This window comes from Lepisma saccharinum, chromosome 11 (genome assembly GCF_977018435.1).
Source record: "Lepisma saccharinum chromosome 11, izLepSacc3.1, whole genome shotgun sequence".
NCBI lineage: Eukaryota > Metazoa > Arthropoda > Insecta > Zygentoma > Lepismatidae > Lepisma > Lepisma saccharinum.
Genome location: NC_139239.1, coordinates 75728469 through 75751984, shown reverse-complemented (window position 1 = coordinate 75751984; position 23516 = coordinate 75728469). Strand labels below are relative to the sequence as shown.

Here is a 23516-nt window from a genome sequence, read left to right as displayed (position 1 = left end):
TAATTGTCAAAGCCTTCTGTCAAATTTCAAAATACCATCACACACTCCATGCTTTTCTTTAACACCTTTAAAATGTAATCATTTACATTATGGCACTTAAATAATATGTTGCACACAAAGTACATTATTCACAGAAATCCACATAAAATCAAATAGACAATATTACAGAAAAAGTTTGAGAAAAATAGGAAAATTTCTCAAATAATTTTTTCTTACCCGAGCCACACTGTCCTTATCGGTCTTAAGAACTGCTGCTTCATAACTCTGAAATTAAACAAAATTTATACATTAAAAAAAATAAAGAAAGGGGATTTATATGTGATAATTAAACTAATATCCTACATTCTAAGTATTTATAAAATAGTTTCCAAAATTGGAGAGGGGGAAGGTCTTAACAATATCTTTAAACCAGGCACTGGCAATGATATAGTTGTTCCTGCTAGGGTGACTAGTGAACATGAAAGTTACAAATTCAAAATCTGTGGATTTGTATAACTTTGAAAGCACATACTAGTATTTAAATATACAAAGAACTAAAGCATATCTACTTTTCAGGCTAAATAACTCTAGATGTCTGTTGGTAGAAAGCAGGGTGGATAAAAAGCATAAATTCTTTAAAAATTCATTTTTGATGATCTTTTTTATTTAAATTGGATTTTAAAATTTAAATGCTTTTGTTTTATTAAAAAAAAAACATGCTTAAAATTGCCTGATGTTTTTGACACCGTATAAGAGGTGTGTTAAAGTGGAGAAGAAGAACTTACATGGTTGAGATGCACACAACACTGCTGCTGTTTGTAAATTGATGTGCCTGGAAAAAATTGGTTTTGGAAACAAGGTATGTACTCTGCATGTGCATTTTCGCAGAGTTAAACTGAAAAGCTTTAGAACATAAGCTGTACCAGCCACATTATTATGAGTAAGTGAGTAACTATATATTTAACAATGGGGTAGGTATATTTAGTTGTTAGTCATACACGTTCGTGGCGCCAAACTTGTATAGCGCAGTGTTGCCAACCAATGAAAGAAATATCGACTTTTGGGGCTTTTACGATCATTTTTTCTGGGCCTATATCAATCAGCAGATTTTGTGCTACTTCACTCCAAAAATTAATTACGATAACTTGTGTTGTCATTGCAGATGTTGCGCACGTAAAAGTCAAAAGGGATTCAAATGAAATGGTCGGAGGACAAAATGAATAGGGCTGTTTCAAGCGTACAGCTTGGAGATGTAAGTTAATGTGCTCTTCAACGTGCCATATACGTCATTACAAAATGCGATTTCTAGTGCTACAAGAATCCAGGCCCTTCTACTGCACCATCTTCCCCTCTCAGGGCCTCTACAAATTTACCAAGCACATCCTCTTCCACTTCACCATTCTCTGAAATAATCCCATCTCCCACCAAACAGCCAGAAAAGACAAAACGATGTAGAAGAAAAGTGCATGCCATTTAACATCTGACGAGCATACACCTGTAGGGAAGAAAATGAAAAAACGACAGCAAACTAAGAATGTCGGTAACGATGAAGCCAATATTCCTTGCGGTCAGTTGTACTACACCAACGACAGTGCTGTTAATGGTGACTGGATACAATGTCAACGATGCAACACTTGGTTTCATGAAATAAGTGTCAGGGCTTTTGGTAAGAAACAATTTATTTGTGGAAAATGTATCTAGACATGTGATTTTGCAATGATCAGAATAGCCCCGTCAATGATCAGAATTACCCCGTAGTTTTGGAAAATCTTGAAATGTGTAGTGTTTCAGTTTTTACATTTTTTCAACTATCAGAAATATAAACACATACACTAGACTCTCGCTAATCCGGCCATTCCTTGCACATATGGGTGCCGGATTTGCGGAAGTGCTAGATCATTGAGAGGGTCGGAAATTACATACTACTATGTAGTTTAAAACACATAGGGACTATATAGGCTGTACTTTATGTGTTTCCTTTTAGAAGCCATAGTATGTACTGAATTTTACTGTAAGAAAGTCACAATTTCAAATACTGTACGTATGTAAAGAATTGTTTAACATTTTTAACTAACAACATTGTTGAACACGATAATTCATTGTTGTGCGCGTCATTTCTGCTTGAATGACTACAGGCCAGATGTGGGCCGGACTACTGAGAGGGCGGACTATTGAGGGCCGGATTAGCGAGAGTCTAGTGTAATCTTAAATTGTGCACTTTTGTAGCCAAAAGAATGGTGTTTCAGAATAAATTAATGGTTTTGGGGGGAAAAGTTTTTTTCAATTTTTTATATAGGCCTACTGTTCAATGTGAAATGATCGATATAGCCCAGGGCTACACAATCTGGATATTACATTTATTCTATACTAATGAAATAAATTACGCATATATATATATATATATATATATATATATATATATATATATATATTTTAGGGATGGGACCAATTAATCGGTACTCTATCGGTATCGGCCGATATAGGCATATCGGTGTATCGGTTTATCGGTAAAATTACCGATTATTTTACTGATCCGATATATTGATAAATATCTTATAATTTAGTGCAAAATTCTGCCATTTTGTTGTAATTTTTATGGATAATCTCCATGCCCTTCTTTCTAAAAAAGTAAATGTGTAAATATTCAACTTATTTTGCACTGCAGTCACCTTGAAACACACATTTATTAAGGAGATCAATGATCATTTCAGGTTCTTCAAGGACCATTTCTAATTTTATATCGGATCGGTAGAATATCGGTTATCGGTATCGGCAAATTTTATATCGGTACTTTATCGGTATCGGCCAAAATTTCATATCGGCCCATCCCTAATATATATATATATATATATATATATATAATCTACGATATCAAGATGTTTATAATGTAGATTATACGGATTTCTATGTAATAGACTTTGTCTTTATGGACCTACTGCAAAAGTAAGCGTTATTGTCGAATTTTTCTTTGACGCTGTGGTCACATTCAAAATTTTCCTCAAAATGCAGAGAAGAAATGTAGGTCTAGCAAAATTTTCGCTACAACTACAGGAATTTTGTAGCTTCGTTACAGCTACAGCTACTATTTATGCTAAAAGTAGCACACTACTTCTGACCACTACCCACAGATATGTAGGCTACTAATAATAGCATTTCCTATCATCAGTTGAAGATTTTACACCCACAAAATACAAATAACCTGGTAATATGACGAAAATGCAAATAATTACACCCCATAAATATTTATTTAAGAATTAATACTTACTGCCAGAGTTGCAGTAGCAATTTCCTTGCTTGTCCTCTCCTAAAATGAGTGAGCGAAAAAGAGGAATATTTATTATATAGCTAAACACTTAAATACATAAACACACTTAAAGGATACAGTTGGTTTCTTGGGAGCTATGAATAGGTAACCTAGTCATGGAAACCTACAACAACGACTGGGGGTTCGTTATGCTGGCCCCACCTGACCCTGTAATTGCTTGAATGACTGCCCACTTCTGTTGAGGCTTTCGGGAGCGAGGCCAGCAGTCGGTAGTACGCCTTGGCCCTCAAGGGCTGTTGTACCATAGTTATTATTATTATTAAAACATACTAATATGCTACATACACTCATACTAAGAGTGTGGGAATTGAAGGATAAGATAAAAATGATAAATATTGTGTACTAAAGTGCCAAGAGATGAACCCAAAGGAGTAGACACAGAATGGATAAGATTAAAACAGAATTAGTAGAGTCAGCTAAAAAAGTATGTGGAAGGATAAGCAAGAAAAGAAAGAAGAAAGAAACACCATGGTGAAATGAAAGAACTAGAAAGGCAGTGAGAAACAAAAATGATACATTTAGAAAATGGTTTAAATGTAAATCACAAAATGCACTAAAAGAAAAGAGTACATGTTAAAGAACAAAAAGGCAAGAACAGTAGGAAAGGAGCAAAGAAGAAAGTGGATGTAAGAATAGACCAAAGTGATAGAAGAGGATGTAGATGGGAACAAGAAAGTATTGTATGGATTAGTGAGAGACAGGAGAAGAGAAAGAGGAGACAGCCAAAAGCTAAGGGATGAAAGGGAAAATGTCGTAGTTGAGGATGAAGAAATAAGAAGAATGTGGAGAAATCATTTTGAGAAATTGCTGAATATGAAAAACGGAAATGAATATGAAGAAGTGAAGGAAAAAAAAAACAGAAAGGAAAAAACGAATCTCACATGGAAAGAAGTGGAGGAAGCACTAAAGAGCATGACGAGAGATAGAGCACCTGGAGTACATGAAGTGCCAGTGGAAATGATACTAGGAGCAAATGTATTGGTGTGCAGTGGCTGTACAGAGTGTTGAAAACAGTGTGGCAAGAGAGGGAAATGCCAAGAGATGGGATTAAGAGACTAATAATGTCCACATTCAGTAAGGATGACAAGAAATAATGTAAAAAGTACAGATGAATAGCACTAATGTGCCACTCAGCAAAGGTGTATGAGAAAATATTAGAGAAAAGTATAATGAAAGTTACAGAGCTGAACATCTGAGAGAGGAACAGTGTGGGTTTGAAGAGGCAGAACAACAGTGGATCTCACATTCAACATGAGGCAATTACAGGAACGGCACTAAGAGTATGGAAATGATTTGATTATGGTATTCCTAGATATAGAAAAGGCATATGATAGCATGGACAGAACAAGGATCTGGAAGGCTCTAAGAGAGAAAGGAGTCAAGGAAGAGATAGCGTGTAGAGTGCAGGGCACATATAGAGCCAACCAGATCTGTGTGAAGATGCCAGTGTTAAGAACAGTATAAGTAATGGGACTAAAATAGGGCAGGAAGTGCTCTTTCCCCACTGCTCTTCATAATTAACAAAGAGGTGGAGAAGAAGATAGGAGAGAAAGACATGAAGGCCCTGTTGTTCGGTTATGACTTTGTAATATGGGGGAACAGGGAATAAGAAGTACAGAGACAGCTTGATAGTTGGAATAAGGAAATCAGAAGAGCAGGAATGAAATTCAGTGCAGAAAAAAAACGTGGTGCTAATAACAAGAAACAGAGCCAATAGTGAGCCAAGAATAAAGATGGACACGGAAGAGTTGAGGGTAGTGGAGAGCTTCAAATATCTAGGAAGCATAATTGAGAGAAGTGGAAAAATAGATGAGGAGGTAAACAGAAGAGGACAAATGGGTGGTGGACTCTATCAAAGTGTACGAAGATTAATATGGAACAGAAATGCTAGATTTGAGTTGGTGTTTAAGTCCACTTTATGCCCAGTAAGGCTAATCGGGACTGAACCTACAGTTTAAAGTGGGATCCGAACCACTATGTGCCTCCACCGGGAATCGAACCCGGAGAAATGCTAGAAGATAATATATAACACATACTACGTGTCAATAATTGTCATGAGGCCACAAGTTTAGAGTCGAAACTCAAGTATCCATACGTTTTAATCAGATATAGTGATGGGTCGTTCGTGAACGAGTCGTTCAAAAGTAACGACTCTCTCTTGTGAGCGGTGAACGACTCGTTCACCAGAATTGAACGACACGTTCAAAGAGTCGTATGTGTGCCACGACTCCTCCGCCCGCGAAGCAACTATTATTCCATTATTCCCTCTCCTTTCCACGAATTTTGCGAGGAAGGCGCATGCGCAAGTGTATACTCGCCTGGCGGCCGGAATTTTTGAAAGAAAGCAAGTCGATTCTGCGGGCAGCAAATGGGGACTGGAGAGGAGAGGGAGGGGGGTCCTCTCTGTTCCTTTTCCCTACCCCTAGTTGAGTAAAGCTGGCTGAAACGTGCCGTGTACGATGAGAGGGGAAGGAGCATGCTCGCGAGTCGACTCTTTCCTTCGTTCAAAGAGTCGTGGCACACCTTAGCGACTCTTTGAACGAAGGAAAGAGTCGACTCGCGAGTTTTGTTTGCAGAGAGAGAGAGCACGCAACCTCAGCCCATGATGGGCAGCGAAAAACAGCCAACAAATTTGTCCTGTAGTTTCAAGTTCGGCCAAACCATTAGCGCTAAAATTACAAGAAATTAAATGTTAGTAAAAATATTAGGGGAGTCTTGTAAAAATTTTGGGAAGGTGTTAGGCACAGACCTCTTGATTACAATATTCCGATTAGCCTATTTTGAGTTGTTATTGTTTAAGTCCACTTTATGTGCAGATAGGATAGTCGGGACTGGACCTACAGTTTAAAGTGGGATCCGAACCTCCACTTTGTATTGAACACGGTACCCCTTGATTACCGGCGACGTTATCACTACGCCATCGGGGAGACCCGATTAGCCTATTGGAGCATAAAAGTGGACTTATAACAATTTTTGCCAAGCAGACCATTTTAATACATGACAGCGTTAACCACTATGCTATTAGGGTGAATCAGAAAAGGGGGGCAGTAATTTATAATTTGCAACACAAAATACTTAGTGTGGAAAGCGATTGTTACTTTTAATTATTTTCTAAAGCGCCGGCCTCCATGGTGGAGTGGTTAGTACACCTCATTACTCATCCTGATCTTCGCGATTACCCAAAAAAGTGACAGAAAAGCGAAGTAAAATAAACCAAATCAATCAACCAATCATTATTTTCTAAAGCAAGATCAAAGACAATAAACACCTTTTGTTTTCTGTTACTCCAAATCCAAAAATGACGTAATACAAGCAGCAAGCACAAGTTCAAATGATAAACCTTTAGTGAAAATAACAAACATGTATAAAACAAAAATTATAACTTACAATTTTTTATATTCAGTTAAGAATTACCTAATAGAACAAACCACATGATAATGAAATAATTATAAGTGGACTCGTGGAATGAAGGTCTTTTTATATTTGAATACTACATTATGTTCTGTTTTTCTGATTTTTTTAATAAAGAACCTGAGAGACAAACACACGCTCACACACGCAGTTATACATAATTTCTTATAATCCGATCTATAATGGATATTCAATTTGTTATAACATTAATTCAATATATTTTGTGTAATACAAGGAACAAATTTGAAATTATGCGGGGAACGGTGGGGATTTCCCCTCTAACGATCATATCATGCAATTTCCCAATACAATCGCTCTCTCTTTCTCTCTGTATGCATGTGTACATACATATACTTACATATTATACACGTGAGATTAGAAGATTAAAATTTAAATCACATTGGAATGATAACGTTATTAGAGACGAATCACAAATTTACACCAATAGAAACACAGCATTATATACAAAATAAAAGTAAAACACAAATGAAAAGCAAAGATAAATATGAAAATTCAGTGCGCAAAATCATTGAAAAACAAAAATGCAATCAATAAAATTAATATTGACAAAACTAACTCAAGTATTCTATAATGTATGCCGGCGTGGTTAGCACATCAAGGGTCTCGAGAAATATAGTTTAAGGGATGTAAGGGATGGTCCTTCCACGTAGTACACCCAATTGTCAACCTCACTTCCACATAGTACACCCTGGACTGCATTTTGCAGACTAACGAGGCTCTGGCGTCTATACCTACGGCCAGTATAATTTTCGTAGGAATGTGTGTGTGTGTTGTCCTGTGTTTTGTCCTTATGTGTGCTGAGTGCCTTTACAGCCTCAGCTTTTAACCGGTCAGATTATTTTAATATTTTAGTTACTACAGGACATTACAGTTATGTTATTTTAGTTCTGGTAAGGGGCTGGATCCCGTATAAAGTGAAGGGTGCAAAATAGCCTAAGTGACGCACACAAAATTTTAAATTCATATTCAATCATAGCCTTTAGTATAAAACAGAGATGTGATGGGGAGGGCCGGCTCCCGTGGCGGAGTGGTTAGCACATCGCGGCAGGGAGTCCTGAGGCCGATATTCGGTGGAAACACATAGCGGCTCGGGATACCACTTTTGCCCAGGCTTTGCTCTTCTGCCACTTTGGCTAATCGCGAACATGAAAATCAGTGATGATATAATGAAATTGATGAAGTGACACTCAATTCCGAGATTCCTCTTAGCGCACTGTTCTAACCACTCCTCCACAGAGGCGACTGAAATTGTTGGAAGTGAATCAATTTCACAAGTAGCAGGACATTACAAAATCGCAATGAAAACAGGGCCAACCCTTCCAAAGTTGGTGAGATGATGAGAGACACTTCGTGTAAAATGTACTGTCCGAGAATCTCGTCTCATTGGAGTAACAATACCGATTTATGCTTTGAAATCGATAAGCGAACAAGACCAGACAGGTGTTTTTAACTTGAAATCAAATCGCGAACAAGATATGCATTCTCATTCACGAGTTGAAACGATGTGCCAAGTCATCTTGTCTCACCACGATACTCGATCGAGTTGCTCTTCCGCTTCGTGCACATGTAAACCTTTTAATTTACACGTTCAATTTTATTTATCCAAGAAAACAAATCTGTTAACATGAGAATGAACAGAAGAAATAAGCTACTAGTTATTTTCCCATTAAGGAACAAACAAATTTTAAAATGCTATAATTTCTTATAAATTAGCATGCAGTAATTATATTTTATAATTTATTAATTCAATTTTAATATTTTAACTGCCTAACACGCTTTGTTGTATTTTATGCATCTTTTATACCTAATTACTTAGTATTGACAGCGAGGATGAATGAATTTTACGTACAAATAAGCTAATCGAGACTGGATCTACAGTTTAAAGTGGGATCCACCAGGTATCGTTACAAGGCAACGACGGAGGATGGATGGTGATTAGAGTAATTGACAAGAGGTTAAATACAGATTACCACTAATCTCTGGGCTGGGGTTCGAACCCGGAACTTTCGGTGTCAATAGGCTTACTTTGAGGAGGGCGTCACCACTTATCTGTCACTCCAAGATTATTTCAAGCTGGCCAACATAGAAACCAAGAAACAAAGAACATGCACCATGGAGTATGTTTTATTTATGTTATTCAGCCATCCTTTCATTCCTTGTTAAATCCTGGTAAGGAAATCGCTTCCTGTCTCGGATTCGATCCTCGGTGGAGGCACCTTGCCCAGTGATTTAGACCCCAGTTTAAAATGTAGCTTCAATCCCGATTAGACTATCTGAGCATAAAGTGAACTTTAAACATTGTCTGACAAAATCGTTTTCATATGACGTGAAATATTTCATTAACATTAACGTGTAAATATTTTACTAATGAAAACAGCATTAAAGAATAAATATAGAAGTTTAATCATAAATCTCATCGTACATGATACTGCAAAAAAGCTTTTATTGAATGACTGCAGAATTAGAAACAACTACGTAAGATGGACATGGGTCATGTTCACGAGTGATATAAACAGCTGTTGGCCATCTGCGGTGAGCCTACATGTTAAGGTGTTTTACTAGTAGAAAGCAACATTAAAAAAAATACATACGTATAATTTGGCACGCTTTATAGAAATTCGATCATACATTATGATATTGGCAGAAACTTATATTGAATGACTGTAGAACAACAAAAAGCTATGGACATGGATAATGTTCAAGAGCGATATATATTTCTTAAACACAGCTGTTAGCCATCCGCGGAGAGCGAGCGGGTGGATCCTACTTTAAACTGTAGATCCAGTCTGCTGGCGAGACTGCCGCCGCCGCGCCTTGTGTAAGAGAGCTCGCGACTCGCGAGCGAACGATGAGTGAGGAGAAGAGTCGCCAAGGTGAGCGAGTCGTTAAGGTGCTTAATGACTCTTCGTGCCGACTCGCGAGTCGTGAACGATGAGGGAGGAGAAGAGTCGCTAAGGCGAGCGAGTCGTTAAGGTGCTTAATGACTCTTCGTACCGACTCGCAAGTCGTGAACGAATGATGGGGAAAGAGTCGTGGGACTGTGCTGTGACTCTTCGTGCTGTTTCAAGTCGTGAACGAGCGATGCTCGTGGAAATGCAAGCATGTGTCGCAGCGCAGATCTGGAGTGCATTTTGTTGCGATATGAAAACCAGTGATCGAATGCAAAAAAGGAAGAATATGTAAATGCACGTTATTACTAATAAAAGGTTGATATAATTATATAGCATTTCTGTGTATGCTATCCCGGTCTGGGCAAGGATATTCTTTACGAATAATTTCAAATGAAGCTTTATACGAGAGGGACTCCGTGAATAAAGATCAGCCGCTAGATTCGTTTAGAAGGTTTGAGAGAGGGACCAAAGAATCACAGAGCCACGCGATAGAAGAAACTAGGGCTACCAACATCCAAATTTACGAGAGCGTAGAAAGGGCGCAAGGATTGACCCCTGAACAAAGGAGAAAATTAAGACTGCTTTTCGAATATCGCGAGATATTTGATAACAAACCAGGGTTGGTCCGTGGATACGAGCATGAAATCGACGTAATAGATGATAAAGCTTTCACTCAGAAAGTGTATCCCATTCCTTACCAGTACCGGGAGGATGTAAGCAAACAAATTAAGCAGTGGTTACAGTGGGGGATAATCAAAAGAGCAAAGGCACGATTCGTGAATCCACTTGTTTGCGTGAGAAAACCGGGAGGAAAATCAATCAGAGTTTGTCTCAATTCCAGGGGTACCAACTTGAGAATACAGCCAGAATACGACTCTCCCCCTTCCATAGTAGAAGTGCTTCAGAGATTTGAAGGAAAGAAATATATTTCTTGCCTTGACCTATCGCAATTTTTTCTCCAAATCGGCCTTAAAGAAGAACACCAGCAATATGTGGGTTTTATGTACGAGGGCATTGTGTACACATTTCAGAGACTCTGCTTTGGGTTGAAGACAGCGTTAGCGAGCGCTATAAGGTGTTTGCGACAAGTGTTGGATGATGAAACTTGTCATTTCATGGCGGCCTACTGTGACGATATTTCTCTTGCCGATGATGATTTTTCGGACCATTTGCAGCATTTGCAAGTCATTTTTTCCAAACTGAAAGAAGCAGGGTTAACGCTAAAATTAGAAAAGTGCCAGTTTGCGAGGCAGGAAGCTTCGTTGTTGGGATGCAAGGTGTCGTCCGACGGGATTAGGAAGGACCCAGAGAAACTACAGACCGTCAATGATTTTCCCAGGCCAAAGAACGCAAAGCAACTGAAGTCGTTCTTAGCCCACTTGCAGTTTTACAGGATTTTCCAGGTGAATCATTCAGAGCTCACGGTGCCCCTTCTCGAACTCCTTCGCAAGGGAGCGGCGTACGTCTGGTTGCCTAAGCACCAGGAAGCATTCGAGAAGATAAAACGTGCGTATTTGCAGGATGTGATAATCCGTAGCCCTCTCCCTGGGAAGACGCTGTATCTGGAGACAGACGCTTCCGACAAAGCTGTCAGCAGTCTGCTGTACCAGTTAGAAGATGGAGGGGGTCCTCGGCTGATTGCATGCCACAGCCGCGTCCTCAGCGACTGCGAATCGAGGTATACAATAACGGAAAAGGAGTTATTAGCTATTATTTATGGCATACAGAAAAACGCCGTGTATTTACTGGGAAGAAAGTTCACTGTCAGAACGGATCACAAGGCGCTACAATTCTTATTCACATGCAGGTTAACAAACCCACGAATAGCGAGATGGATATTGTTCCTACAGTCGTTCGATTTTGATGTCCGGTACATCAAGGGTGAAGAAAACATGGCGGACTTCTTTTCGCGTTACCCTAGCGGCACAAGGAGCGCTACCGTTCACGAAATAAAGGAGCCTCACGAGGTGATAGCGAACATACACTTCAAGCCATCGCCTGAATTGGTAGAATTCATGCGAGAGTTGCCAAATCGTCAACAAGAGGACCCTGAACTTGGGAGAATAAGAGATGAGATGTTGAAATCGGGAGATGGAAAAAGGGCGAGAAAGCTCGAAGATTATGCCCTGAAGGATAGAATATTGTGCAAAAGAGAGCGAGGAGTCTTTAAAGTGTGCGTTCCGAAGCAAGTTGCCAAAGAGCTTATCGCATTTTATCACGGTCGGGGCCATTTCGGACAAAAGAAGACACACTGGGCTGTTGCTGAACACTTCACGTGGAAAAAGATGAAGGATCAAATTAAAAGGTTTGTCAACGAGTGCGACCTCTGCTTGAGGACAAAGCACCTTAATTACGAAGTGAAGGGAGCGATGCATCCCGTGATCGCCGACAAACCGGGAGCGGTGATCTCGGTGGACCTGTACGGGCCGTTGCCAAAGGCTAGGTACGGCTTGGAATATTGCCTTGTTATGTGCTGCTTGTTTAGCAAATACATCGCGATATACCCTCTGAGAAAGGCCACCACCAAGGCCGTTTTGGGAAAAGTGAACGAATTTTTGATAATGTGTCCCAACGTCAGAACTATTCTCACAGACAAGGGCAGTCAGTTCACCTCAAGACTGTGGAAAGAAGAGCTTCAGTCGAGAGACATCGAGGCACGCTTTATAAGCGCTAAGCATCCTCAGTCGAACCCCGTCGAGCGATGTTTGAGAGAGATCTCACGCTTGTTTAGGCTGTGTATAGATGGGAGCCACAAGAAATGGCCGGAACACATCCCGGATATGGTAAAGTGTTTAAATCTGGCGGTTCACACCTCCACAGGCTTCGCTCCAGTGGAACTGTTTTTCAACAGGAAACCGGACGACGAGATCAAGAAACTTTTTAAATTGCCCTCATTGAATGATGACCCACGCTATGAATGGAAGCTGCTGAGAGCAAAGGAAAACGTAGAAAGAGCGGCCAAGAACCGCAAGAAGCAATATGACAAGGCAAGGCTCACCTCCTTCGAGGCAGGAGATATTGTTTTAAGAAAGTCATTTGCGTTCTCGGACGTTCAAAAGGGAATTTGCAAGAAATTTGTGCACCTTTACGTGGGCCCATTCCAAATAAAGAAAAGGGTGGCCCCAAATGCATATTTGTTATGGGACTTTCAATGTAACAAAGAGGCTGGAGTGTATAATACATCGAACCTGCGACCTTATGCATCGGCAAAGGGACAAGGACAACCTGCTATTCCGAATACAAAGGGACCCTCGAGAGCGTGAACCCAAGTGGTTGGGGAAGAAGAGGCTCTGGCCTGCAGAAAGGAGGGAGAAAAAGGTCGAAGCTAAACCCCTCCCCTTTTCCCTTGCACCCTGTCTGGCGAGGTTTACCAGGCAGGGGTATAAGAATTAATGGAGAAAAGGGAGGCTGTAAATAATAGGAGTAAACATATTTTAGGAATGCAATTATATAAGATTTTTTGGGGTCATTTTAAAAGTGATTATTGCTATTGTGAATGCTTTTAGTGGGTTTGGTTATTTTTTATTTCTTATTTTTTTGCGTAGCCGGGGGGAAAGAAGGGGCATTACCCCGTTTTAACCTTTATTTTAAGTTTAAGAAAATAGGTTCAGATAATTATGATACTATTTTCATATTCGTTATCCTAATTATCTGAGGGGGGAGATGTAGTGCCACCCTAAATTTATTATTTTTTAAATTTTTTATTATATAATTTTGGCTTTTCGTTTTTCTTTTATCAGTTAGTTTACCAGTCGCACCCAGTCCCTTGCTTGGCATGGCGAAAGGGAGAACCGGGCTCTTTAGGCAAGTTACACTGGCTAGGGTGTCCTTTCTTTTTTTTTCTTAGTTTTTTCTTCCTTTTTGGTATTTGTGTGTTTGTGTGTGTGTGTTAGAGCCACTGTACAAGGCTAAAACCGGCAACATTGGAAGAACACAGGGGAAGTTTGAGCGTCTTTGGGGGAAAGACAGGACACAAGGATATAGAGTGCGAGGAGTGAGGAGGTGTATTAAGGAAGTGTGGCTAAACTTGGCGTATGTGCATACTGCGATGCAAGGAGACACGTTACTAAAGTAGGTGAAGTGTGATTGTTGAGCAACTGACAACACCGTGCAGCTGAAGGAGCGGTGTTTTGTTCCCGTGTAATTTGAACTACTTCCGCGTGTTAATCACAACATGCCGCCGGAGCATCGGTCACCAAAGTAGGTGAAGTGCGATTTGTGACAGCCCACAGTACAGTGCAGCAAGGAGGGCTGTGTTTTAATTTTGTGTAAATGGAACTACTTCCGTGTGGATTACTGAACAATACATGAAACAGATCACACCATGTGACTGGACGTCAGCCAGCCTGACCTGAAGCCGTGAACAGTCCTCTTTTATCCCCTTCAACAACGAACCACAGCCATCCCCTTCAATCTAAGTAGGAGCAGTGTGTGTGAGGAAGTGCATCGCATAAGTGACAATAAAAGGTAAGGGATCCCAACAAACATTTATTTATGGCCATAAGATACATGAAGGTTATTTAATACTTGTGTTTGTATTTGTATGAGCTATGCCGGGTTAATATACATATTTTCTTAAGATCAATAATAATCTTCCAAAACAAATTTCATGTTATTTACATATTGCCCCGCCACAATATAAAATAGTGACAAAAGAAGGTAAATACGTACAACGAACTCCTTCATCTGTGTCGCAAGATTCAACAACATCTCGAAGTTTTTCATGGACGTCAATAAACTGTTGCTATGATTACCAACAATGTCTTTGTACGCTGTAAGATTCTGAAGGATCCCCTTCATGGCTGGATCATTGTTACAGTCAACGAGAAGCTGATTCAGTTGCTGGAAAAAAAAATATTCTAGGTATTGAATTTAGAATAACTGCTATTTCAACCAAAAAAAAAAAGAATTTGTCAATTATGGTTGAGCTTCCCCGTCAATAGATATACATATTTAACACCTATAAATAGGACAGTTGATTTCTTAATTTTTATTAAATGTAAAACTAAGTTTATGAACAAACAATTGTTTTATTATTCAATAAAGCATATTAATAACTATGTTCATAAATAAAGATAACAATTTGGGTTGAAAACAGCATAAGTAAAAGTACAGTTAATTAAAGCAATATTTAGTACTATGTCATGCTATCAGTTTCATTCATCTAGTTTGCAAACAATATTCAGTGGGCGTGTAAAAATGCTATATATAACTTTGAAAGAGTCTCCATACGATTTATATGAAGAATATCTCAAACCCACGAGGTTTTTGTCTTAGTGGAATGGTAATGAAGTTTGCTGTCCTATTTATAGGATGCTGGAACTTAAAGGTATCAATTTCATATTTTTCCTCACAGATGTCTCTAGCTTCATTGCAACAGAAGACAAACGAGTAGCTGCGTATGCAAAGCCATTGTGATTTTTGCCTCTCAGGAGGTAACAGCTTGCATGTTACAGTGCCCGTTATTCATCATCTTACCTTTGTCGATATGTTTAGGAAGGGGCTTACAGCAAGTGAAATAAAGGATATTCTCCTTGATCCAGCCGTAGCTGACAACTCTGCAGAACTGAGTGTGGTGGTGGTTCTGCCTCCCGATAATGACATCCACAGCGATGAAGATATTTTTGAAGATGATCAAATAAATGATGTGGAGGTTGCAGATGTTCCTGGTGAGTTACTTTGCAAATTGTACCAAATGAAGAAAACACGGAGTCTTCTTCTTTGAATGTGGAAGAACCTGAAGAAATCCCTACACCTGGTTGCAGCAAAATTAGAAAGTTACGAGGGGGAGTGAAGAAGAGGCAGCTATCAACATATGATGTAAATTGGAGGAAATGTGACCCAGTGTACACCAAATTGCAAGTTGAAGGTCTTTGTGCAGAATCACATGCAGCCGATATGGAAACTACATTGGCAGGCAAATCTCCGCTTCAAGTTTTTTATATGTTTTTCGATTGCGACGTTTTGAATTTGATTACTACACAGTCTGTGAAGTATGCAACAGAAATAAAAAAACGAATTGCAGTTTTCTATCAGTTGATGAGTTAGACCGATTCTTAGGGATTCTGTTACTATCAGGCTATCACAAGGTGCCCAGTGAGAAGCACTTTTGGAGTAAAGATGATGATTTATGTGTAGATGTTGTGAGAAAGGCCATGCCAAGAAATAAGTATCTCAAAATTAAGAGTTTTATACACTTCAATGATAACAGCAAAGTGAACGAATTCAAACATGATCGAGGTTTCAAAATCCGTCCACTAATGAATGCTGTGAATGAGAAATTCCGAAGGTGGGGCATATTCGAGAAATATTTGTCAGTGGATGAAATGATAGTGAAATATTATGGCCGCCATGGACTGAAGCAATTTATTCGGGGATTTGGATATAAGATGTGGGCTTTGTGTGGTGAAAGTGGATACTGCTTTAATTTTGACCTATATTGTGGCAAAGACATAGCACACAATGAAAGAGAAGACTTAGTTTTGGGTTTCCGTGTTGTGCTCAATACGTTGAAACCAATTCAAGAGCCAAACAGCTACTGGGTATTTTGTTAATTTATTTACCAGCAGAGACTTACTTGTGCACTTGCGAGACAAAGGCATTAGAGCTACAGGTACGTTGAGACAGAATTGCCTTAGTAAGTGTCCCTTGAAGGATTCAAAAGAATTGAGTAAAGATGCAAGGGGAACATTTGACTACTATTTTGATGTGGAAGGAGAGATACTATTTGTTAAGTGGAATGATAATAAATGTGTTGCTATCGGTACCAACTTTGACACTATTGAGCCATTGTGTCAAACATCACGATGGAGCAGAACAGCTAGAGAGAAAATTTCCATCCCTCGGCCACATATTGTAAAGACATATAATAAATACATGGGTGGCGTTGACCACCACGACTGGCTCGTAAGCAAATACAATGCTTCTGTTCGAGGTAAAAAATGGTATAGGTGTCTGTTTACAAGAATGCTTGACATGGCAGTTGTAAATTCGTGGATTTTGTACAGAAAGGTATCACAATCAGGAATGGACTTGCTGGAATACAGAAGATCAATTGCAGTGGCATATTTGAAGGCAGGACAAGGACGTCCATCTGCATTTGGAAAACCCACGAAAACATCACCACAATCCACATTTCAAGATGTGAGGTATGATGGCATTGGACATTATGTTGTGCGAAGAGATAAACAAAGAAGGTGCCAAGGACGGAACTGAAAATCTAAACCCTTAACATTTTGTCAGGTAACATTGTGCAAAGATTGTTTCACACCTTACCACACACAATAAGCAACCAGAGTTCCATATATGTATTGTTTCCTTTTCTTATTATTTGAAAATGTATGTGTATTGTGTGTATCAAATGTAATAATCAATAAACAGAGAAGTAGCAATACAACTTTTAACCAAGCTATGAAAATTCTTATATCATCTTAGGTTCTGTCAGAAAGGTGCATATGTTGAGTATGATACCCTATTGTACCAGCATCCTATTTTTAGGACAGTTATTTATATGAAACTGGTAACAGGTAAATTTTTTATTGCTGCGTGGATCACTTTAAAAATTGATAGCTGGAAAGAGGGGGGGGGGGTGCTCTTTTGCTTTAACATGAAAATTAAGACAGCTTTACAAAAAGTTGTTAGCTGAGGAATACCATTGTCCTGCACCCCTCCCCCTCACTTCGAACACTGTTAATATGTGTGTGTGCACATATACAAGGTGTGTAAGGTATTTGAAGACACATTAGAGGCAGTGCCGGATCTACAAGCCGCAAACCCCGCAGTGTGGGGGGACCCGGAGACAAGTAAGCCTTTAGGGGGCCCTCAGCCATTGACATAGTAGAGGGTTCGCGCATGTCCTCAAATACCTTTTGCACCATGTATAGTCTTCTAAGAGGAAGACTATTTTCTCCTGCAGTAAAAAATAAAGTAAAGTGCTCCCCTGTGCTTTGCACCATGCCATGGAGGCATATAGAGGTGTGGAGTTAGGGTCCCATACTTTCTTGACCACAGCCAAAGGTGGCGGTGATGTGATCAGCATCATGCCCCTGGGCACCTAACCCCCTCCCCCCCTGAGTGGGCACCGGAGTCACTTGAACAGGTGGAAAAAAAATCCCAGTTCTCCCCGTCAGAGATCGAAACCAGGTCTCTTGCATGCTAGTCAGACGCTGTAATGACTGAGCTACCACAGCCAATATTTTCTCCTGTAGTCGCACCAAATTGCAATTTTCTTGGTTTGGCAGAAATTACAGGAATATTTGAGACAGACCCACGATTTATCTGGGAATGTACATTCAGTCTGAGCATTTAACTTAATGGTGTCGAGAATGAGAAAAGCAATTCTAGACAGGCCCAATAAATCCTTATATTTTGTCTGTTTAATTATATTTGGGCCACTAATAACAAATGCCATTAATTCTTCAATTTGTAAATTTGACTGAAGAAACTAGAGGAATAGAGGGAGTTCTTTCGTGTTTGTGCATCCACTGAAAAACTTCTTTCCATGTAAGATATGAATTGCTAAAAAATATAAAAAATTCATGCTTGTACTTACATCGACTTCCGTTTCTACTCCTGGCTGTATCTTTTGCTTCTTGGAAGGAGTCTCCTGTAATGCAATAGAGAAAGCATTGGCAACTAACTTATTTCTACTTTAAAGTTTGTTTTTCATTAATCTGATTACTAGAAGCACATATTTTTGGTAAATAAAAAAGCAAAATTTCGGTACAAAAACAGAGTCAATTTCAGGTTCAAAAGGGGTAAATAAAATGAAATTTCGCTGTTATAGCAGTGAAAAACTAGTATAAAATGACATTTTGGTTTTAAAAATGTGAATATAATCCGAAATTTGATTTAAAAATGCACTATTACACAAAAGAAACATATCCCTTCTAATAGCACATTAAATCATTACCAGAATATTAAGTTTATTCCTGTATAATGGGGTCCGTTTTTGCTTCTCAAACGTTTGCAGCAGGAAAAATTAACATTACAATGTATGTGTTATTTCACATTTCGTATTTTTGTCAAAAACGAAATATGCATGCCTCTACTGATTACCCAAAAACCATTACTTAACATCTATAAAGATACAATTTGATCCAGAGAATGACCAACAAAACACTAGTTTCTTACATCATTCAGTTCCTTTACAAATCTGTAAATAATTTAATGTCTATTTGTGGTTTTCTAATTTAGCAAATAGCATCCAGATGTTGAGCATAATCAAAGACTGGCACAATGTATTAAGTGTGTGTAACCAAAAAAAGCACATAAAACAAATAAAACAACCAGTGTTCTTGGGTTACCAGCCAGGTTAAATCAGCGTTATAGCCTGACAAGTTAAGTCCCGATATGCACAGATCACTGCGGAGCACTTCCTATTACGTCATCCTCCCCACCACTCTTCTACTCACTTGTCTGGCGTTGAGAGTACCAGTGGTGCCAACTCAGAAAAATTAAACTAAAACAAATATGACAAACAATTTTCACTGTTTAGCGTGACGGTGCATGCAGGTTCTTATTATATCAGTGGTTCATTTTTAATCCGGCCTTTGAAAATGCGTGCAGTGCGCCGATCGTAAACTGTAGTATTATGCACGTGCGTTAAGGTTTATAACGAAAAGAAACTACAGGGCGAATGACGTTCATTTTCTGAATGTAACATCGAGCACTGGCTTTTTTTTATTATTATTTTTTTTTAAGCGAGTGGGGTGGTGGTTTGTTTGTTTATCGTACAACAATCACTACGAGAAGGCAATCTGATAACACGCTTGCCTGCGTTCTTTTCTAAAGCATTGAAATGTTCATGCTCTTTACTCTTGACTGCAAGATTCTTACTTTGAAAGAGATGGACTTATGGACGAGCGTGTAGATGTACTGACAATTAGACTTGGTGAAGCCGATTCAAACACGGACACAGATTCATCGATAGACACATACTCAGATGAGTGGGAGAGTGAAACTGAAGGAGAACTGGAAGACATTTATCGTTTATATATTTTTCATTTTTCTATCATTTTATTTCATACATTTCTTATGCTGGTAAGAAATATCCCTAATATAACTTAATTCATTTAAGGTTTAAAGGGAAAATATCAAAATGTATTTAGAATGTAGCATAATCAATAGGTAGCGTAGGTGAGGGGATACTAATTCATGCCTTTCACATTCAAATTTCGTTTAAAATTCTCAGACGATTCTGCTCTTCCAGGTTGCAACACTGCGAACCAAAGTCGCCGCAGACAATGGAGTGGGGAAATGTGATGTGAGGTGCGCAAACAATGGATTGCAGCGTCTTGTTTTTAAACTTGTCAAGTTATAGCTTCCAATGTTGATAGCGCATACATTGCTATCATCAGAGAATGTAAAAAATAGAGACCAGCATAGGGACTATGATGGGGCGGAGCTTGGATGCTGTCTCCCTATTGGCTCGCTCTGGATCCTGATGTTCTTATTGGCTGCTGTTGTGCTTTTACGGTGGAATGGGTTCCAGGCATGACTGAGCTGGAGTCAAACATGATGAAGACAAGAAATTCCCTCAAAATTACAGGCCAATCAACCTGCTTAACAATCTAGGGAAAATATTTGAACGAGTTCTAATACGGAAACTGCAGTTTATAGTTCAAGAAGGCAACCTTCTCCCCCCTGGAACAATTCGGTTTTCATGCAAAACATTCAACTATACATCAGTTGATACGCATGCTGGAACACATCACTGAACACTACAACAAAAAGGAAGATATGGGAATGGTTCTCCTTGATGTCGTGAAAGCATTCGACCGTGTCTGGCATGAAGGGCTTATCCATAAGCTACTCATGCTAAACATCCCCACGAAACTTGTCAGACTCATGCAATCCTTCGTGAGCGACAGAAAATTCTACGTCTCCATCTTACAAGACCGATCGAGTACCATAGCAATAGGGGCCGGGGTATCTCAAGGCTCAATCCTGAGCCCCCTCCTCTTCAGCCTTTTCATTTCTGACATCCCAAAAGATAGAGAAGCGAAAATAACCATCTACGCGGACCACGTGGCAATTTACCAATCATTGTGGAGGCGAACAATGATCGTAACGGGACTGGAAAACTATCTGCACGTATTGGAAGAATATTATGATCACTGGAAGATAAAAATAAACGTGACTAAAACAGAAGCGATTATCTTCACTAAGTGCAGACAACCTCTCATGCCGGAAATCACTCTTAACCAAGTGAATATCCCTTGACAGCCCAGGGTTAAATACCTAGGGGTCATGATGGACAGCAGGCTCTCCTTCAAGAGTCACACTGAAAACATACTCAACAGAGCAAGAGTCAGGTTTCATCAAATCAAATCGTTGATTTATTCCGCGAGCCAGCTTGCTCTCAATTACAAACTCTTGCTCTACAAACCCATGATTAGGCCAATACTCATGTACGGTTCAATGGCATGGTTTACTGGCAACAAGGGGAATATCCAACTGATACAAAAATATCAGAACCGGATATTAAGATACATTCTCAATCTCCCATGGCGAACGAGAATGACTCCCATCCACATTTGACTATTATTTCGTTGACTGCAAATAAAATCCTGTGTCCCTCAGTGATGCTGTGTTCTGCAAGTTCTCACTTTTCTGGTTGGAATAATCTTATGTTGCACTGATGTTCACTATGTCGCTGTTCAATGGTGCATCTTGTTTGGACTATATATGGCATCCCAAACTCGCACGGTATACGGCAAACTCCTGAAATGCTGAGTTCAAGCTCATCTTTGACTGAATGCAGTAGGGCCTTGGTTTTCAGTGGCGGTCTGTGAATGGTCTTCACTCCGTGACTGGCTAGAATTTTGCTGAACTCCCCGGATGTGTGTCTGACGAATGGTAAAACTGATGTAGTGTGGTGTTCCTGTCCTATGTTGCTACTGGAACGAATGGCTGTGCAGTGCAGAATTGGTATTTGTAAGGTCCTCATCCTCATGTTCGACTTCTCTGGGTTGTGAAGAATCGGCCCTTCTAAGGGCCACGCAGTGTAAAACATAGGGATGAAAGATCACTGGGGCAAGTTTAGTCTTTGCTAGTGTTAGCAAGAGAAGCGTGTCTCTGTGTTATTTTCATGCTCTTGTACTCATGTATTTCCAGTTATTTTTTATGTGATTCATGTTATAGTGTCCGATTGTAGTGGCGATTGGGTGCCAAAACTGGGGGGCAAGGACAATTATTTTCTCTTGTTAGACAATGCTTAGTATTAAAGAGGCCATACTGCAGGGGCAAAAGTATAGCAAAAATTGGGGGTATCTCCTCCCCATTTCTCCTCCTAATCGCCGCCACTGTTTGTAAAACAAGAACATTTTTTTTCCGAATTTGATATTTGAATGACAGGATTCAAAATATGAAAAGGATAAATACCATGAAGCAAACACAATGGCTCCAGAGCTGCTCTTTTTTTAAAAGTTTCTCAGGTATTAACCATCGGAAAACTTATGCTTTTGCTTAGTTACATGTTTTCTATGCACAATTACATTCATGTATTCTATGTAAGTTGTGTTGCCAACAAGACCGTTGCATGCTTTACAATGCTGGAAATACCAGACACTCGGATGTCACAGAAACCCTGCTGGGGTTGTAAACATGAGGGCTGAAAAGAAGCCATGTTATAACCAGACCTTTAAGAGGAGGGGAAACTAGTAATTGATGGACCTTGGCATTGACGATAACAAATGTGCTGCATGGAGAATGCTTCCTCATGCACAACAAGAGTGGTCGAAAGTAGCTGTAGATGTAGCAAAGCTACAATATTTCTGTCGTTCGCACCTTTTTTATAGCATTCTTTCAGTCCCTGCTGGAAATTTCTACTGTTTTCAAATGTCTTCCATTGTGTACTATGAAATGTACTGAAATCATGTTGTAGATCTACAGCACAGCTACTGTACTCTACAGTAGGACTACTGTACTGAAGAAATAATGTGATTCATAATGAATAATACTTGCTACCAGGCCGGTACCCACGGGAGGGGCCATGGGGTCCATGCCCCCTCACCCCCTCGAGCCTTTAAAGTATTAAATGTGAACCTATAAAAACCTACGAAAATAACATTGACGATTTTTCAAACTTGTAAAAAACTTTCAAACTCAATTTCGTCCTTGCCTAAATGAATTTGTTTGTTGTGTAGAGAGGCAGTTTCCACTTTTGCTCCTACACTATGGCCTCTTAATGCTAACCCTCGTCTACCCAGACTTGGTGGAGGCACATAGTCGTAATTCTTGATTTACACCAAATTTTCAATGATTTTGAAGTGCATTGAAAAAACAGCAGATGAACTGAATATCTATGGTTTTTCTAATAAATGAAGTCAGATATATCTTAATGAATAAGTTACTACATCTCATTATTAAGAAATAATTCAACCTTAAAGCAGCTAGTAGTTTGAATACATGATCATGTACAGTTGATTTCTTTTTCAGCTTGGAATCTCCATGGTTATTATTATATCTGTGTAATGCAATTGCAGAAAAAGAGCCATCTTTTTTCAACAGTGTTTGCTTGTTTTTTTGTTGGTTTTTTTTCGAGCATTAAGGGTCACGTCCTTGTTTATAATAATTTTTTGCTGTTTTCGTGTGAATATAAGAAAAAACAATATGTCAATTTATGTCTAAAACAGAATGTTTTTCAAATTTCTACAAGTGCATTACCACAATGAATCTACACACTTAAAAAAGTGTTCACTATATTAATTTTTTTGTTTAGTGAAAGTATTCCTAAGTTGAAAATTCCACATGATTTACCATACATATGTTTTGTTGTTTTATGTGATTTTTCCACTGCATTTTCAGCTATATAGATAAGAAATTTTTCACTACTGATAATGTATTGTTTTCATGTAGCAATATTTTGAACACAATAGAAAACGTTA

At 39.1% G+C, this 23516-nt stretch overlaps 1 protein-coding gene across 1 annotated transcript in view; it reads right to left on the bottom strand.

Moving 5' to 3' along the window:
* Nucleotides 1-23516, bottom strand: part of LOC145995321 (uncharacterized) — a 60058-nt gene that overhangs the window by 8428 nt on the left and 28114 nt on the right. The window contains exons 2-5 of the mRNA XM_083131930.1: nt 18179-18232; nt 14299-14469; nt 3245-3283; nt 217-264 (exon numbers count right to left, since the gene is read on the bottom strand). Coding sequence (XP_082988056.1) covers nt 217-264; nt 3245-3283; nt 14299-14469; nt 18179-18232 — 312 coding nt within the window. The remainder of the gene's footprint in view (nt 1-216; nt 265-3244; nt 3284-14298; nt 14470-18178; nt 18233-23516) is intronic.